The sequence below is a fragment of the Parasteatoda tepidariorum genome, chromosome 1, assembly GCF_982258835.1.
Source record: "Parasteatoda tepidariorum strain Cologne lab strain chromosome 1, Ptep-v5.0, whole genome shotgun sequence".
NCBI lineage: Eukaryota > Metazoa > Arthropoda > Arachnida > Araneae > Theridiidae > Parasteatoda > Parasteatoda tepidariorum.
Genome location: NC_141755.1, coordinates 55,284,157 through 55,303,699, shown reverse-complemented (window position 1 = coordinate 55,303,699; position 19,543 = coordinate 55,284,157). Strand labels below are relative to the sequence as shown.

The 19,543-nt window shown below is 28.5% G+C and overlaps 1 protein-coding gene across 3 annotated transcripts in view; it reads right to left on the bottom strand.

Moving 5' to 3' along the window:
- LOC107455600 (inverted formin-2) overlaps nucleotides 1–19,543 on the bottom strand; it is a 136,586-nt gene that overhangs the window by 68,043 nt on the left and 49,000 nt on the right. For 2 of the 3 annotated variants that reach the window (XM_087164499.1, XM_087164500.1), the window contains exon 2: nucleotides 16,690–17,088. In XM_087164499.1, coding sequence (XP_087020625.1) covers nucleotides 16,690–17,088 — 399 coding nt within the window. Of the gene's footprint in view, nucleotides 1–16,689; nucleotides 17,089–19,216; nucleotides 19,340–19,543 lie in introns of those variants that run through there. The other variant, XM_087164494.1, reaches the window with a different exon arrangement.

The window sequence follows — 19,543 nt, the reverse complement described above, 5'->3', positions numbered from 1 at the left end:
ATTCGACATTCGGTGCACGTTTATGGAAGACCAATATTTATGAATGCTCATCGGTAGTCTTTCACTTTTATTTACTAGCAACATAACTTTAAGGAGTGCACCTTTTGGGTGACGGCCATGCCGACAAGTTCATAATTTAATACCTACTTGATAAGATTGGTGGCAAATCTTAAGATAAAGCTCCTAAGAGTCAACTACCTTATTTATTTTCTTCTCCTCATCGCCAGTGAGATAAGACTTCGAGTCCAATTCAGCAGAATAAGATAGATTCTAATCACTGGGAAGTATTTAATTCGTCAGGGGCACAGGTAGTTAGGAAGATAGGAATCTAAATAGTTGGGACCTATTAAAAGAATCATGATTTTGGTAGGTGAGGAACGAATAGACGGAGACAAATGAAAAATCGATTCCAATCGTGATAGGTAGTTTATTGGGGGATAATTTGATGCCAACTGCCAAGGGAGGAATCTTAATAGCACAGTTTCTAACCTCAAATCTTGCCGATGATGGATTGCTTTTTTGATGCAACCATTGTAAGAAGTTCTCACTTGGCTACTGAATTGGGTTTAAGTCAAGCTTTAGAATGTTTAAAGAGTTGCGAATGGGATTGATAGCAAAGGAGGTGTTAATTAGTATTCAATTAGAAATATCTGTATCTAGAGTTTCTGAATAATTAAAACTTAAATTTTGGAGGACTAAAACTTGCAGCCTGGAAATTTATGTTATTTTGTTTGCAAATAATGTTGTTGATTACAAAAAAATCATAATTAATATTCAATGTGAAATTCTGCAATCGTAAATTGATATTTTAGTCAGGCTTTAAAATATTGCGAAAGTTGCAGATACATTTATAACAATGAGATTTTAATTAACCTTAAAGAATTAGAAATATCAAAAGCATTAGTCTCAAGTATTAGAAATATCTGTAATTAAAATTTCTGAACAACTAATCTTTATTTTCGGAAGACTCAGATTTGCAAACCAGAAATTTATGTTACTTTGTTTACAAATAATATTGTTGATAACAAAAAATCATAATTAATATTCTATCTGAAATATCTGTGGCTAAAATTGGTATTTTAAGTCAGGCTTCAGAATAGTGAGATAATTACGAACGCATTGACAGCAAATTAATTGATAGCATATAATTAAAAAATGCATGTATTCAAAGTTCCTGAAGAACTAAACTTCGTTGTTTCAGACAAGAATTTTGTACTACTTTTATTAAATCTGCAATTTGTGTTACCTAATTTGTTGGGAAATCGGAATAACGAGGTTGTTTCAGGACCAGAAAGATGTAAAGTTATATTTTATTTGATATTTGAAAAATTGGAAACAATTAATTTCAACATATTCTTAACAATAAGTTAAACAATAGCTTAATGTCTTGAAAAAACACTTTTATCTTAACAGTTCTAAATGCAAAATCAATTGCAGGAAAAGGATTATTTTGCAAAATTTTAGATCAAAAAATCATATGAAATTTAGTTTAAGGGTTTAAAACAAGTTGTTATATAAAATATATAATTGAAAGTTTAAGACCAACTAAAACTCATAGTTCATTAAAATTTAATTTCGAATGTTTAAATTCGAATTATCGACCAGCCTACTTTCTATTTCAAAAAATTCAATCTTAAAACTGGATTCGTAAACGAAAAAAATGTGAAAATATTATATTAAAAATTGTTAGAACGTGGGGAGTATATATTTTTGCTTCTAAATGAGTGATTATATATCTTTAAATTCAACATAATTTTTGTTATTTTTCCTAAACTCTTCTTCGTTTCTAATTAAACCAAATATATATTTTATTTAAATCCTTCAACTTAATAATCTAAATCATAATTTATTGTAAAAAGGTTGTGAAGAAATTCAATCAAAAGTCTAATGAATACCAGGACTTTTATTAAAGAGTTTTTTTTTTTCTAAAGAAAAACGAAAAATAAGCTTCTAAATTTCACAGATTTTAATTTATTAAAAAGTAGTCTCAGTGAAATAATTAAAAATAATATATTTCTTTTTACTAAAATAAGATACGTGCATATAAAAGCTAAATCGAATAAATTATATCAAGTTTATCATTATTTAAATTTAAAAAATTGTTCTAGATTTTAAATTACGAAAGATGTGTGCATTTTGTTGCATTATAAGTCAACTGAATTAAGAATATGATGCTTTCAACTCTAATAAAGTTCTCGATTCTTTTATTTAGACTGTGCAAATAATGAGCACGTTGTTTTCTAATAATTACATTTAATAGAATTTTCAGAACAAGTTTGAAATATCATCTCAAATATTTTATATTATTCAAAGTAATAAAATGTGTTTAACTAACAAACGTTGACATACATATAATCTTAATAAAGATTTTTAAAATCAAATCAAAGGTATTTTACATTTTGTTAAATTTTTAAACAAAAAATGCATTAAAATGTAAAAAACAACATTTACGCATTCATGAAGATAAAACGGATATTATAATATCTCAAGCTCCTTTGCTTCCGTAAAAAAAATAAATGCTTTTATTTTGTTCATTTTATATGTTTGAAACATGCGCAAAACGATGATTGAGACTTAAAAGTATTTATAAAAAAAATAAGTGGTATTATAATATTACAAGCTCCTTTAATTATGAAAAATATTTAAATGCTTTTGTTTTAATTATTCTATATTTTTAAAACATGCACGAAACAAGGATTTTTTTTCGGAAAAAAAAGTGGAATGCATTAATGAATATTATGAAGTTAAAACTAAAACGTTCATTCACATGGACTATTATAAATAGTTTTTTTGTAAGTTTAAAAGTCATACTAAAACTAATAATCCAACATGAAAAATAAAAAAAAAAATTTTAAATAGAAGACCGGCAAACTTAACCAACCATTACGATTTTCCAAAACTCTTTTTTTTACTATAATTCCATAATAACCACTTTTATAAACTCGATTATGAAGAGCAATATGATAAACAGCAGACGATAACATGCTCGATTAAACTATGAAAGATGGGTGAGATGCGGAAAGGAATAAAGATGGGAACCTTGGAATATTCACAGAAGTCAATTTGTAAATCCACCTGCCGAACGAGACCTTGAAATTTACAATAATACTCAAAACAACAGCCGCAACATTTCTCGCCTCTCCAACTATTATTATCATTTGTTTATAAGTAAGCAGTTTTCCAAGAATAAAAACTTAACAGTCGCTTTTCGGTGCCTTTATTATATATCTTTTAAAAAGATAACTATACTCAAAAGCAATCTTTAATTTAACAGTTTTAAACAAATTCTTATTATAAATTAAACGCGAATGTCTTAGAACCACGTACAGTTAGCGGAATGGAATAATAAAAACATCCTGAATAACTTTTAATATAATGATCAGACTTGCTTGTTTTAAGTTACAAGAAGAGCTAAAGTTATTAGGGGAAAAAAATCATCTCCGGGAACATGTATAATATTATAATCATAGACAGGAGAACAATGGGAATATTTAGTTTTTATAGTTAGATTATGTTTAGTCTACGAAAAAAATTGCAATTTTATCAATAAAGTTAATAAATTTGTAAAGAATATGTGTCAAAATTCAAAAACAGTTAAAGAGGAAAAATCTAAATTAAACTTTTTTTTTAAGTTGCACGTAATTATGTTTTGCGTTAGTATAGTTTTTCAAAACTGAAATGTTACTTTAGTTATCAAATATTTAATTTTTGCACTTATTTATTCAACGGAATGTGATAAATTTCAACAGAAACATGAAAAATTAAATTAAAAAAACGTAGCTTTCATAGAAAATTTAGAAGCTTTAAAGAGTTACAAACGAAATAATAATATTTCGCAACAAAATTATAAAGCAAATTTTTCACCATGCAGGATATAAAATTAAAATAATTTTGAAAAAAAAATATACAAGAATTTAAAAACGAAAAAATTCAATTATCTGGCATTAAAGAAAAAGTCATTAAACATTTTTACTGCTCAATATTCTTTTCTTTTTTCTTTTTTTTAAGAAAAAAAATCGCTGTTCTCATGTTTTGAGAAACAGAAATCGCCTTTATAACTTTCGAATATCACAACCAACAACAGTCACATAGAACAAAAAGGGGCGGGACAAGGAAGAGCGAAGAAAAACATATCTTTAATTACTGTTCTTGATTTAAAATGTCGGGTGATTTCTTTTGTGGGTAAATTCTTAGATAAATTTTCTTTTGATATTTTTTTAAACTTTATATCTGTCATAATTTAATTTGAAAATATTTTTTTGAAGAAATCATTTCGTTTTTATTTTATAGCAATTTATATATTTTTATAAGGAATCGAACCTACAATTTAATTAAATTCTTTGATTTTATGTTCAGTTTTATTTATTATATGAGACAATGTGATTTTTTAATAAATAAGTGCAAGAAATTCATTTGCTAATAACGTATTGAGAATTCACTTTTTTCTTTCTTTCTCTTTCTTTTTTCTTTCTTTTTCTTTTCTATTTCTCCTTGAATCTCTCTCTCTCTCTCTCTCTCTCTCTCTTTCCCTTTTTTTGAAAATTATATTGCTTTCATTTAACAAATTAAAACCCAGAAATAAATCAAAAAGTAATACATTTTAGGAGTTTTAACTCTAAAACTTAACAACAAATGTTTTTGAAAACTCAAACAGCAAATTAAAACTCAGGTTTAAATTCAACATCTGGTTATGAATTAAAATTTCAAAGATGCTCTTAACGACTTTCACATTGCGTAGGGAAAAAAAAAACATTCCCACACGGGTCATTTGGATATTAAGATTCCGATTGCTGTTGGGCTAATCATGAGAAGTTTATGAACTTTTACTCTCCATGTAATGCAATGACGGCTTAGTTTAACTTAACAAGTTTTCTTCGAAGGAGAGTTTGTCTTAAATCTCTTAACGGTGTTTTTCAAAGCTCTGTCGCCGAGGAAAATAAAAAAGCCATACTTAAGCCTTACACTTGAAGCAATGCGATGATTTTAAACTATGTATATAATCTTACCATGAAGATCTTGCCATTTGGGCTTTAGAACAGAAAAATAACTTTAATATTTTAAAAGTTATTAAAACTCTTTTGCAAATCGCCAATCTGGCGACTTTTTTCCACCTAGATGAAAAATATCAAAATCGCTGCCCTATTCACAATTTTTACAAATTCTAATGGGCCCAGGTAATGCAGCATTGGAGGAAGTTTTTAAATGTTAAAAAACTAGATCACAAACGCTTTTCATTTAAGCAAAACTGTGGCTTTTCTCCATATTGACGTTCTGCGCCATTTTCAAAATAAGCGTAGACAGCACCGGCTTTAGATAGCTTTAGGCTAAACTTGACCTAAGAGTCAGGAGTAACAGTCGCAAATTCACAGCAGTTATAAAAATAGCCAATTATTCGCAAAAAAGCATGATTTTATATTACGACGGAGCCTTCGAAAAACAACCTTAAATTTCTGAGTCAATCTTAGAGCAACAATGGTGTAGAGATGTATATTATAAGTCTCATATCCGCTGTGAATCAGCCGTTCAGTGACGATCTAAACACGAGTCTTCTGAGCTGTTCAGCAACGATCTCAACATTAGTTTTCTGAGCAGTTCAGCATCGATCTGAACATAAGTCTTCGCTTTTTCTTTCAAAAGTTAGCAATAGAAAGGTCCTAATTTAATAATTTCCCTGTTTACCCATCAAAAAGCAAATGATGACTCCTCCTAATTTGGCCTTTATTCGATTCATATCTCAGACTCGACCTCTAAGTAATCCTATGTATCTCGGACTCGGTTGGGCTCGGATTAAAGTTCTTCGGGATCGGACCTCCAAAAGCGGGTCTGAGTTCATAAAAGGAAGCTTTACCGCAGGAAAGATTCATGGCGAATTCTGTTTCATCACCATAGGTATTTTAAAATTTAAAGTAACGAAGAAAAAGTAGTTCATGTAAGCCTAGAGTAAACCAGGAAGTTTTAAATTCGCAAAAATGCTTTCAAAAACACCAAAATGAATGCAAATTATTGCAGAATTACTTCCACATTGCGCTAACTTGAGAAAATTTTACCATATTTTGTTTACATTTTGATATTTGCTTAAAATATGTCAGAAATTGAAACTTCTTTACTGTGTAATCTTTCCATAATTCGTTTGCATTTTGACTTTTTAAATGAAAAATGTCAGCATTTGAAACCTCTACACTGCGCGATTTTGCCATAATTTGTTTGCATTTTGATATTTTGAATAAAAAATGCGTGCATTTGAAACTTCTATTATGCGTAATCTTGCCATAATTTGTTTTCCTTCTTATGTTTTGAAGAAAAAAATGCCAGCATTTGAAACTACTATAATACGTAATCTTTTCATAATTTGTTTGCATTTTGATATTTTGAATAAAAAATGTCAGCATTTGAAACTTTTACACTGCCTTATCTTGCCATAATTTGTTTGCATTTTGATATTTCGAATTTTAGATACCAGCATTTGAAACTTCTACACTGCGTAATCTTGTCATAATTTAATTGTATTTTGATATTTTGCATACAAAATGTAAGCATTTAAAACTTCCTGCTTTACTCTAGGTTTAACTAAGCTTATTTTTTGAATACTTCATATTTTAAATTACTTTTGCTGATGAAAAAGAATTTGCCACGAAGGGTCTCTTCCGCGGTGCAGCGTCCTTTTTAACTAGAAAAATCCCGTCGCCACTCCTGTCCGTAATACAATCTATTAAAAACATGAAGAATTGTCAGTTTTACTAAATAATAAGATTAAAATATGATTTATAAGATGCCATCAGAAATTTATCGTTTCCGTACATAATTTACAATTTTTGACTTACTATATGTAGATTATGAACACTCCCTTGTCCGAATCCGTGAAGTAGGGGTTTGGAATGGCGATCGACTTGCATGCTAATTCAGAAATATATCACATGTATTCACAAGAAGGTTCAGGGTCAGTTATTACACGATCAGCAGGTGGTTTTTGTGGGGTGTAATTGCACGCCTTCAGCTGATTCATTTTCCAAGCCGGTATAACCGTAATTTAAGCAACTTAGCTTATTAATTTGATAGAAAAAGTATAATCTAAAATTATACAATTAAAGAAGATCCGTGAAAAAAGTGGTCTCTACCATCCTGAAAGAATTTTGTGAGCTTTATATTCCATGGTTTTTTCGATATTAGAATAGTTAATAATTAAAAGCTAAAGTGATTTACCAAATGATAATGGTTTGTTAAACAATATTCCCTGCTTTTCGTATGTTAGGGTAGCATATAATGAAAAGATAAACTTTACCGAATGATTATGAATAATATTTTTAAAATAACTTTCATTACATTTTGGATATTCGAGCAGTTAATAATGAAAAGAATTTTGTGAGCCTTAAATTCATGGCGTTATCTATATTAGGATAGTTGATAATTCAAAGCTTGAGTGATTTACCGAATGGTAATGGTATTGGATAATACATGTTAAAAAACTTTCTTTGCTTTTTGGATTTAAGAGTAGCTAGTAATAAAAAGATTTAATAATTTACTGAAAGATAACGATATTGAATAATATTTGTATTAAGAAAAAATTTCCCTGCTTTATGGATATTACGGTAGCTAATCATAAAAAGATAAAATTTACTGAATGATTATGAATTATATTTGTTAATTAGTTTTAATTGAATTTTGGATATTAGGATAGCTAATAATGAAAAAATTATGTAATTAAAAGATAAAGAATTTCGTGAGCCTTACATTCAATGGCGTTATCTATTTTAGGATATTTAATAATTCAAAGCTTAAGTGATTTACCGAATGATAATGATATTGAATAATATTTGGTAAAAAAAACTTTCTCTGCTTTTTCGATATTAGGGTAGCTAATAATGAAAAGATAAAGTAATTTACCGAATGATTATGGTATTAAATAGTATATTTAAGCAATTTTTCCTCCTTTTTGATATTTGAGTAGCTAATAATGAAACGATGAAGTAATTAAAAGATTAAAAATTTCGTGTGCTTTACATTCTTTGGCGTTTTCGATATTAGGATAGTTAATAATTGAAAGCTGGAGTGATTTACCGAATGATAATGGTAGTGAATAATATTCATTAAATAAACTTTCCCCGCTTTTCGGATTTTAGAGTTGCTAGTAATGAAAAGGTAAAGTAATTAAAATATAAAGAAGTTATAAGAAAAAGTAATTAAAAAATGAATAATTTCGTGAGCCTTACATTCCATGGCGTTTTCGATATAAGGATAGCTAATAATTAAAAGCTTAAGTGATTCGAATAATATTTGTTAAATAATATTTGCTAAATAACTTTCTTTGCATTTTGGATTTCAGAGTAGCTAATAATGAAAAGATAAGCAATTTATTCAATAGTTATGGTTTTGAATTATATTTTTTAAGCTATTTTCTCTGTTTTCTGGATATTATAGCAGCTCATAATGAAAAAAAAATTGCTTAATGATTATGAAAAATATTTGTTAAACAATTTTCATTGCATCGTGGATATTAGGGTAGCTAATAATGAAAGGTAAAATAATTTTCCTAATGATTGTTGTATTGAAAAATATTTACTAAATAATTACCCTTCCTTTTTGGATATTAGGGTAACTAATTATGAAACGCTAAAAAGATTTAACGAATAGCTATAATATTGAATAATATTTTTTTAATTCTTTTTAGTAACATTATTGATTATTTAAATTTCATTAACATTAAATGTCTGATTAAGCAAAAGCAACATTTATGAGAATAATTTAATCATCGTCATATTGTGCCATTTACAAAAAAGAAAAATTATGAAAATTAAGTCTCCATTGAAAAATGTGGAAGAAAAAGAATCAAAATACATTAGAATCCCACTTATTTATAGATAAACAGGTTTAACTGAGAAACTCCTTTTCCAAAAATTTGACAATAATATTTCAAAACATTTTGTCCCTATATTCTGCTCTTTTTAGAACAACAAGAAGAAAAAAACGAATTTTTAATGGCTAATATAAAGTATTTGTTGATAATACGAGAAATTGTAGAATTATAGATGCATTTTGATCTACGGGGAAAAAAAATGTCTTATTTCAGCATATGCAAGAAATCGCGTGATTTCTGATTTATAACTTAGCAGCTTTAGTCGTGTATTAGGCGTTAAGGACCTTGAATAAAGGATTGATTGAAAAGTTCTAAATCTTAAAAAGAAAACCTTTGAGCCTTGATTTACACAACGATTTTGACCATGGATTACTCATCAATGTCAGGATTTAGAAAAAAAGGAGGAATTTCGTAAATTTCAATGTGCATTTCAATATCGACAATTTATCAGATTTTTTTCTTTAAAAGATTCAGATTTAATGTTTTAATACAGTGCACATAAACTTAAACTAACATAATATAGTAAAATATATGGCTATATTTAACTATGTATAGCTTAACTATAAGACCATATACTATAACTATACTATAATATAGTTATAGTTTTAATATAGTGCACAAATTTATTATTTAAAATATTCCAAAATTAGGTCTATATCTTAACAGAAAATTTAACAGCACATTTAATAGCTTTTACAGAAATTTAAGAAAATATTAAAAATCGCACACTAAAATAACTGAATAAGTAAACTCGTTTGCTAGGAAAATGAGACTAATTTTAAAAGGCCAGTAATCGAAGCTTGACATTGTTTAATTCATCACCCCTTCAAATATATACATTTCGAGTACTTATCAAAAATGAAACTGTCACAAAATAATATTAAGACAAGAAAAAATAATAAAACGTTACCAAAATTTAGCGAATTACTAGTGAGTAATGTGGTATGAAAAACCTGAAAGCCGTTTGATTGCCGGAATAAATTTCTCATTTCTAATAAATTCCTTTCAAATTATCTCGGTTTTCTTTGGCAATAAAACAGGTTTCAATGTTATCAGTTCCATCTTCTTGAGTAGAGATTCATTAGATTTCCACACTATGGTCGGTTTTTTCCTCATTTCAATATTAATTTAGGACTATTAATGCGTAACTTTTTTTTAACTACATTTTTGACAATTGTAAAAACGCATATTAGGTGTGATGATTAAGGATCACCTTAGATATGTAGGGTGAATTCCAAACTTTGCGGTTCCAACTCGACCTTTGGTGATTAAAACAAAAGTAATAATAAAAATATTTTTTTTAGCGACACTGAAAATTTAATTTAAAAAAATAATTATCGATGTATAAATAATGAAATAATGCGTTGGTTTTTGTTAGCTTAAAACTTGGAAAATATGTTGAGCAGTGTTTTACTGAAAATTAAATTAAATTACATTTGTACCCACAATGCTGGTTTAATTATTATACTATTTTTTTTTTTTGAAAAAACTCTAATTTCAAGTTTTCTATCACATTTGTCAGGAAATAATACTTTAAAAATTCATAAGTCTATTTGTCTACGTCTAAAGTCTACGTTGCTCATAGGTCTCTCTGTTCTTTAACAACAGAATCAAAATGCAATAGAGTTTTCAAACAGTGTTCAAAAACAAGATTTAAACAAAAATTTTAATTGTTTCTTTCATTTACTGAATAAGATTGATTAATATAATTCTATTTTTAATAAAAGTTAAAAGGGATCGCGGTTTCCTTGTATTTATAAAATAAGAACTGAATAAATAATTATATTATAATAATTATTAATAATTATTATATTATATAATAATAATTATAAGAACTGAATAAATAATTATATTATAATAATTATCAATAATTATTATATTAAATAATAATAATTATTACATTATAAAATAATAATTATAAGAACTGAATAAATAATTGTAATATAATAATTATTACTAATTATTATATTTTATAATAATAATTATAAGAACAGAATAAATAATTATAATGAAATAATTATTAATAATTATTATATTATATAATAATAATTATAAGAAGTGAATAAATAATTATAATACTTATTTCCTTTATTCCGGAAACTAGGGGTTCTGCCAAATACTCAAATGGTTATTCAGCAGAGAAATGTTTTCAAAATATCCTTAAAAATAATGAATTCTTGTTTTTACGTTACCTTGTTAAATTTTTTTTGTGGGGGGGGGGAAATAGTAATAAGCATAATAATTTGGCTAGCGCATACAATTGTATGAGCTATGAAAACAGAATAGTTATACTTCGCAATCATTATCACTTAAATTTAAATGTTGGGTCGCTAAAATTGCAAGTCATTATTCAAACGTGAATTATCATGTTTCTAAACGAATAGCACTTATTATTAATATAATTCCAATATATAATAATAAAAATTTTTGTTAGTAAGTTATTAATAATTAGGGTTCAGAAGATAAAAAAAACACTCACAAAGAATACATAATTGAGCCCGCATTTAAACTGACTACAAACCAAGTGCAGTTAGTTTTTAACAATCCATAATAAATTTTTCGCCTACGTTCAACTGTTTATTTTTTTTTCTCATTGGTGTCAAGGTTTTCAAACGATAAAAACCGTAACACAGTTCTAGCAGATCACGATGTGGTTATTTTCATTGTTTTAAAACTGCACAAGCAAAGCCGACAGCGTGGATTATATGAATTGATGAATGACATAATGGGCTGCGAAAAACCGACTTAATTTGCTAAGTTTTTGAAGCTGTGATCAATTTCATTCAAGGAAATTCGAAATATTTTCATCAACCTTCGATAAGTCTAAGTATATCAATAATGGGTTACCTCATTCGATTGAAAATTATAACAATTCAGAAAGTATTATAACGTTTGGTATGTTAATTATATCTCAATGAGAATTGGAATCAATTTAAAATTTCAATTGTTGTTTTACATAACGCAAGATAAAACTATTTAGCAGTATCAGGGACTAAATAAAATAAAAACATAAATATTAATCATTCACGAGTTCATATGCAAAATTGCTCTACATATATTTAAATGACGTAACATTAAAAAGCAGTTTTAAAAATTTAATTATTAATTAAGCAGTTTTAAAAGCAGTTTTTTCTTTAAAATTATTATTTAATTTATTATACAAATATAATTTCTCTTCAGAAGCAGATAGATAAAATACAATGAAAGAATTGATGAAAGCACAGAGGATCTTAAACTTTATTAATCACAGGTTTGAAATTAAAAATTTATTAATAATCAAGATTGTTTGGTCATTTAAACTTGCAGTCCATCAGATTTGATACATTAATTATTTTTGTTATATGTTAGAATAATTTTTCATGGCAGACAAGAAAAGCATACATAAAATAAATTTAAGACAATTATTGCAGATTCACAATCTATTATTTTAATAATTTGGCACTAGTAAATAAATTAAAGCATTCCCGAAACATCCCGTTGTGGGCAAGAGGGGTCATTGAGGTTAAGAGTATTAAATATGATAAATAATATGAATCATAATTATAGTATTATAAAATTTTAGTATTATATGATGCAAGTATTGTGCATGATTTAGTATCTAATAAAATTCCTCCAATGTCAAAAAAGAAACTTGCCCCAGGTTTCTGATATTTTTTGACAGATTTCGACAGTTTATGACTTTTTTCGACTGGTTTATGACGTGTCATGACAAAAACCAGGTTTTGACGTCAAAAATCCAACCCTAAAAATTATCGGCATGATTTTTAATAACGACACGCTTAAAAATTCACATTTGACTAAAATGAATTGAGTTGGTATGTGGAATGTTAAAGAAATCTGAAATAAAGAATTGTTTTTAATAAATGTGTGAGAACATTCTCGGCGTTGTATAAAATTTAAAAAAAAGAAATAGATAAAGAAAAATGTTAATAACTAAATTACAATTAAAATTTTTTTTGCACTGAAGTTATACAGATGTGCAGTATTTTATTCCATTCTAAATTATAGAAAAGTAACCAAGAAACATAAATCAATTCAGTTTGTGAAAGAGGCGGGCGTGAAAAAAAGTCATTGCTTTCTTCTTAAAAACACGACTAAACGTGTCTATTGAACAAAGAAATAATAGCTTCCTCATAACCAGAGTCACGATATCTTTTTACCCTGAAAAATCCCAGAAGCCGCGATCTACAACGGCAGACAGCCCCCGATGTCAACACAAAGCCAGCAGCAGTTTTTGGTAATTAACATACAGCAAACTAACGTGTTTAGAATTAATAGAACGAATGATATTAATTAAAACTGATGAAGTGACTTCTCGTGTTTGAAACTGAAAAAAAAAAGTATAAAATATTATCTTTCAAAACTACGTTTCTAGAATAATTATTTTATTATCTTTCTTTTAAAAGAGATATGTAGAAAATCCTGTTTGTAAAATGAGATAAATGAAATGAAGACGAACTGGAAGATAAAAAAAAAAGCACCGAACATATTTTTACATTCCTTCCCCATTGACATACTGAAGGAAGCATGCCATCAGCCAGCGGTTCCACAATTTGTGGAGCGCTTATCAGCACTCCTCGAATGTGGTACGAGTATCAGTACTGAGTATCAATACTGAGAAGTATCACAAGGAAAGCCAGCAATAAAAAAAAATAATCGAAACTTTTTAATCTTTTTTAGAAAAAAACTCCACTTATAGCTTAATTGTTCTTTAATTAAACTCAATATATTTTTTTTTTAAAAAATAGCTTTGTAGAATCATGAAGATAAAGCTATTTCCCACAAGAGTTTAAGGCTGTTTTTTGAAGCCTCTGTAATCACAAGAATTAATACTTTTAGTAAATAATATGCCTTTTTTATAACTGTTCGTAAAAGTTGTGCATGGCTGTTAGGCTTAGTTGTACCTAATTTTAGAAAGCGCTATTGTTGCTAATTATGAAAATGGTGCAAAATGTTTATAGGAAGAAAAGCCCCTGTTTTTTACCATTTAAAAAGTTACACCAACGCTACGATGTCTGGGTTCATAAAAGTTTGAAAAAAAAATGAAAGGTATTAGTTGATTTCAATAATTTTTATCTAAATAGAAAAATCTAGCCTAATTGGCGAATTTTAAAAAAAAAATTTTATAATTTTAAATATTTACTCTATTTGTCCGCTCTAAAGCTCAGGTTATTTTTTACGTATCATCATATAAAACGTAAGTTGCTCTAACTGAAAGAATACTTAAATGATTTTTTTCTCCTTATAATTGACATTTTCCTCCGAGTTAACAAAATTGTAAAATACAAAAATAGCATTGAGCATATTACTTGATGTATTCTTAATATTTAAAAAAATATTAATCTGTAATATGCAAATTAACTAGAGCGATCCGGTAAAGTGAGTAATATAGAATTTTCCGCACATTAACAGCTTCCGTATAATAAAGTTAAAAAATTTGTAAAATGCTTTCGTAATAGTATATAATTTTGATTCTTTAGGTACTGAAAAATAAATAAATAACATTTATTAATTTTCTTAATTGAAACACACCAGTAATATTTTAAAGAGTTTGATACTTTGTATTTGATGTGTTAATTGATACATGATTGATTCTATCAATTAATTTGATGGTTGTATTCACTTGAATTTTTAGACATCAAAAAATTAATAAATAAGATTATGCTAATTTAAGCACACAGAAACGTTGTTGTTGTTGTTTCAGCAAAGATCTTACTTTCACCTTAACGAGTGCCTAGTAGGTAATATACAGATTAACGAGTGCCTTCCTTGTAGGTGAAATGCAAATTAATGAGTGCCTTGTAGGTAATATGCAGATTAACGAGTGCCTTCCTAGTAGGTGAAATGCAGATTAATGAGTGCCTTCTAGGTAATATGCAGATTAACGAGTGCCTTCCTTATAGGTAATATGCAGATTAATGAGCGCCTTGCAGGTAATATGTAGATTGACGAGTGTCTTGTATGTAATATACAGATTAACGAGTTCCATGTGGGTAATATGCAGATTATCTAGGTAATTTACGGATTACCTAAATAAATTGAGAATTGAAACAATTTTCAGCACTTTAACGGATTATCCTGGTAAATCTGCACATTACCTAGATATTCTGTATAATAAAAAACTCGGTAATATATGAAAAAATATTCAATAAACAAACACATCGACCCAATAAAATTCTAAATCGACTACTTAAGCTATCTTCGGCGAATTATTGCGTTTGTAAAACGGGAACTATTAAACGCTTACATTACAGCTATTTATGAGTGGAAGTATTTAAACGTGGTGAATGCAGAATACACATTTCGAACAATACACAGTTATTTGTTTAGATACAAAACCTATCAATCAACAACTTTCCCCATCACATCAATAAATAAAGGTATTTATAGAGCAATACTTATGTGAGGTATTCGACCTGGCTGCCATAAATATTTCATTCTTGGTCCTTACCTTCCTTCAATATAAATTTTATACCATCATTAGCAGGCCAACCACGCAAAGAGGATGTAGTGAAACAATTGCTTTTTTTGATGGGTTGTTAGTGATAAGCGTTTCAGTTAAATTTGTTTATGACAGAGAACAACATTTTATTTTCGTACCCTTTGCACTTGAAGCTACTTTTTACAGTTACGTTATTGCAATGCTGTAATTATTCATTTGCTTATTTGTCAAACATGATTTATTTGGAAAAAAAAAGTTAATCGCTTAAATACATTCTGATTTTTACCATGTAATGCATAACGTGGCGAATAAATACTAAAGGTGAAATTTTCCTAATTATTTTCACTCCTGAGCTATACGTAAAAAAATTTAAGTTTATTAGTTTTTCCTTTAAATTTGATAAAACTTTTTAGGCTTGCTTTTCAATTTTTGTTTTGTCTTTTGTGTCAATGGCTGAGCGCCTTTTTTACTACGATTTATCTGTTTTGGTGTGGTCCCACTTTGCCGTATTCATTTTTTTAAACAATATTTTATTTTATAGCCGTCGTTGAACAGCCGACTAAATTCTAAATTTACTGCTACCAATATTCAATTTTGTAGCCTTGAAATTTTGATCCCAATCCAGACAAAGGAACTCCTGTGTCAAGTATTGGACGAAATTTGTCTTCGTGGAGGACTTTCTTGATTGAACTAACCTGTATTTGCTCTAAATGGGGAGAACGACCACAAAGCCTCCCACAATTACCCTGACTGCAAGAGGACTCTAAGCCATGATCCGTTTGCCACTGAAGATATTTAAGCCAGTACTGTGATCGGTGCGAGTTCGGAACGGAATTCGTATCGGCCAGTCATCGCTGGGATGGGATTCAATCCGGGTTACCTCATTAGGAGTCAATCTCCTGAGCTACCACGGCTCATTGCCGTATTCATTACTTTCAACAGGTTTTCTGAGTTCTGGTATAATGTTGGTTCTTCTGCTATATATAGTTCTTTCATCGTAAGAAGAGAATTGGTGGCCAAATCACGGAACGTGTCCATTAGTTAAAAAATAAGTGATACATAAAAACTAAAATTAAAGAAAGATGAAAGCTCGTGTCAATGTTGATGCTTCAGTTACTATCAAAATAAGTTCTTCGAATATTAATCACTTTCTTACTGTGTACGGACAATGCAATTTATATATTAAGCAATTTTAACACCAGAATCAGAAAATAAAATAAAAATGAGCAAACACGGCCGCTTCCAGAAATACAACTGAGATTCTATACGGCAATGGAAACAAATTGAATTTCTCCAAAGTTTGCTAATTAATGCATAATCTTTCAATAAATATTTTTATTCGAATAATTATAGAACCTTTGAGAGGTTTTAATGACATATAAAAATTATCACTTACCCGTGGCCAATTTATGAGCATAGTCAGCATTTTCCATTATGTAATCCAATCCTACACGAGAATCCATCACTAGTCTCAAACATTGACCACACTCCACCTTTAACTGTATTTCTTCTAAATTTCGCCCTTGAAGAGATTTCAAAGTCTCAAGGAGGGATTCTACACCGTTTTCTTTCACGAATTCCCGAGCCCAACTTGGATCCTTTAAATGTTTTTTGAGTTCGATGTAGAGTGTAGGTGATGGAGTCCGTAGTTGAGAGACCAATTCAGAAGGGTTACGCAAACCTCCTGGTGGTCGGAATACAGATCGCAGCACACTCCAATTTTCAGCAGTTCTTGTACGGCTGATGATGTCTTTGTCGTCATCATGAACAATGACGTTCAGGTGAAGTCGATTTTCTAACAAAAATAAAAGAAATGTTACCAAATAATTTGGAGCATTGAATGAACAGTCAAAGATACTTGGAATTACAGTCAAAGATGCTTAGAATTATTCCACAACACAGCGAAAAATCTGGATCAAATTCCGGTAAAGAGTATACCGACACTCAGGGTTCCAGAACTTTTGCCGTAAAATCCATTTTTACCGGGGCATGTTACGGAACAAAAAATCTGATACACCGTATGGTATAATATTTTACAATAATAATGAATTTTATAGATGAAGTACCCCAAGTGCTGGTGATTTGCATCGTAATTCTTTACAGAGTGTATTGTTTTTCAAATTTCAAGAAATTTTGAAACTGAAATCTTCTTAAAAATAAAATTAAAAATTTATCGCGATTAACATTGATTACTGTATATCTCTTGTATATGTCTCTATTTTAATACTCAACATCAAGATTAAATTGAAATTTTGACCTCTTGGATCTAACGAGTCATCATTGAGCTAAAAAATTACATTGACTGGTAACAGACCGAACAAGTACTATTAGTAATTGGTCAATTTAACATAAAAGATTTATTTTTTACCATCGCGTGTAAACGTTTTCGGATTAAGACATCATGGCTCAAACACACGGCTCACAGATTTACTATGTATATGACAAGCAGTTTATGAAGCTTCACTAATTAACTTTAAAAGTTGGTAACAGACCTAACAATGTAAAAAAATACTCAATTTTTGAAGATGAAAAAAATTTTGTAATCTTTATCTCAAGATTGCTTTCTAAAGTGATTATTTTCTTATATTTAATCCTGAAAGCAATATTAAAAAAGTGGTAGGATCATGAACTGCGCAATTTTAAAAATGATTATCTTTAGTAACAGATATGACAATAACAGATCTGACAGTAGCAGACCGGATACTTCTCAAGGATAACCACAAAACAAGTAAAATGCATCAGAAATTTTTCTAAAAAAAATTATCTTCTAGATTTGTTATAAAAAAAAAATTTTCCCAATACATTTGTGTCTTAAGTTATTTTACTTATTGGAAATTGGTAAAATATTTAAAAGAAATTTGACGATCCCGTTTTCTAGATTTGCTGTTTATCCCTGTGGCAGAATTGCGGCGACACGGCGACATTGTCGCAAAACGTTACAGAGTTTTTGCAGATAGATTTTAGTCCCATTCGTGTGATTTTGTCGTCTATCTTTATTTTGGAATTACTGCATGAATTTTACGATTTTTAATTTATGTACAAGTTTTAATTTACTATCATGTAATTTATTTATGAATTTAAGTTTTGTAATGATTTACAAAATTAGAAAGGGGAAATAATAAGGTCGTTTTTCCACCTGCAAAATGTGAGAAAGTGCCAATAATATTAGAATTAAAAAAAATATTACTTTTACAATTAAACTTTTCTCTACGTTTTTATTCTTTACTATCTTGCGTAAACACAACGTTTCTGTTACTTTTATTTAGTAATTGTTATAATTGAAATTATTTTAAAGAAAAATATATTATTAATGCTAGGGAAGTTTGTCGCAGAAAGCCCGAAAAAATTCAGCCACAGGGTTGTTTATTGACAATTTAAGGAAAATAAAGCTTTTGACGTACATAAGTTTTGATACATAAGTTTTAATCGTATGTATTTTGGGAAATCACAAGCATTTAAGTAAACAGACCGGAATACCACAATAAAAAATAAAAAAATTGTCGCACATCGAAAATGTCTCGAATTTGGAATCCAACCATATACGAAACCAAAAAGTTGGCAATTGAAAGTGTTTTTGAAATACAAACTATATACGATGTAACTTAGTTATATTTTTTTAATATCTTGAAAACAAACAAAAGCACATTCGCATATCCCAAGCAAGAATTGGTAACGTCTTAAATGCAAAAACGTAAGCTTTGATGAAGAATGGTTTTATAGCTGAGTCGAAGTAGACAAACAACTTTTTTCGTGGCATTATTTTATAAAAGAAGCTTAAACTATTTAATTATAACTAATAAACAAAAAGTAAATAATAATCACGAACTTTTGATCTATTTAATAAAGGGAAAACATTCACTAAAATCAGTCACAATACCCTACTTTTTACTTATGTATTTTTAAACAAAGAAAAATATTTTTACCTTTTTTGTTAAGAGGATTTTTTGACATACTTCCAAATTTATATAAAAAAATGTGATTGCTCACAAAAGCGAGACTCAAAGTTCCTTTTCCAGCATGCTGCAAGCTCGGATGAGTTAAGACACTCTTGAGATAATGACTTATTATTAAGAAGAAGGAATAAAAAATAATACGATTTCAGCCATTGAACATTAATTCCACAAAATTAGAATCTATTGTAGACACAGTTGCCATTTATCAAAAGAGAAATCATGTCTATACCAGAGTTCTCTAGAAAACCCTGAATATGTTTCTTTTTGGAATGGTTTGAGATACCATGAGCCTTATGG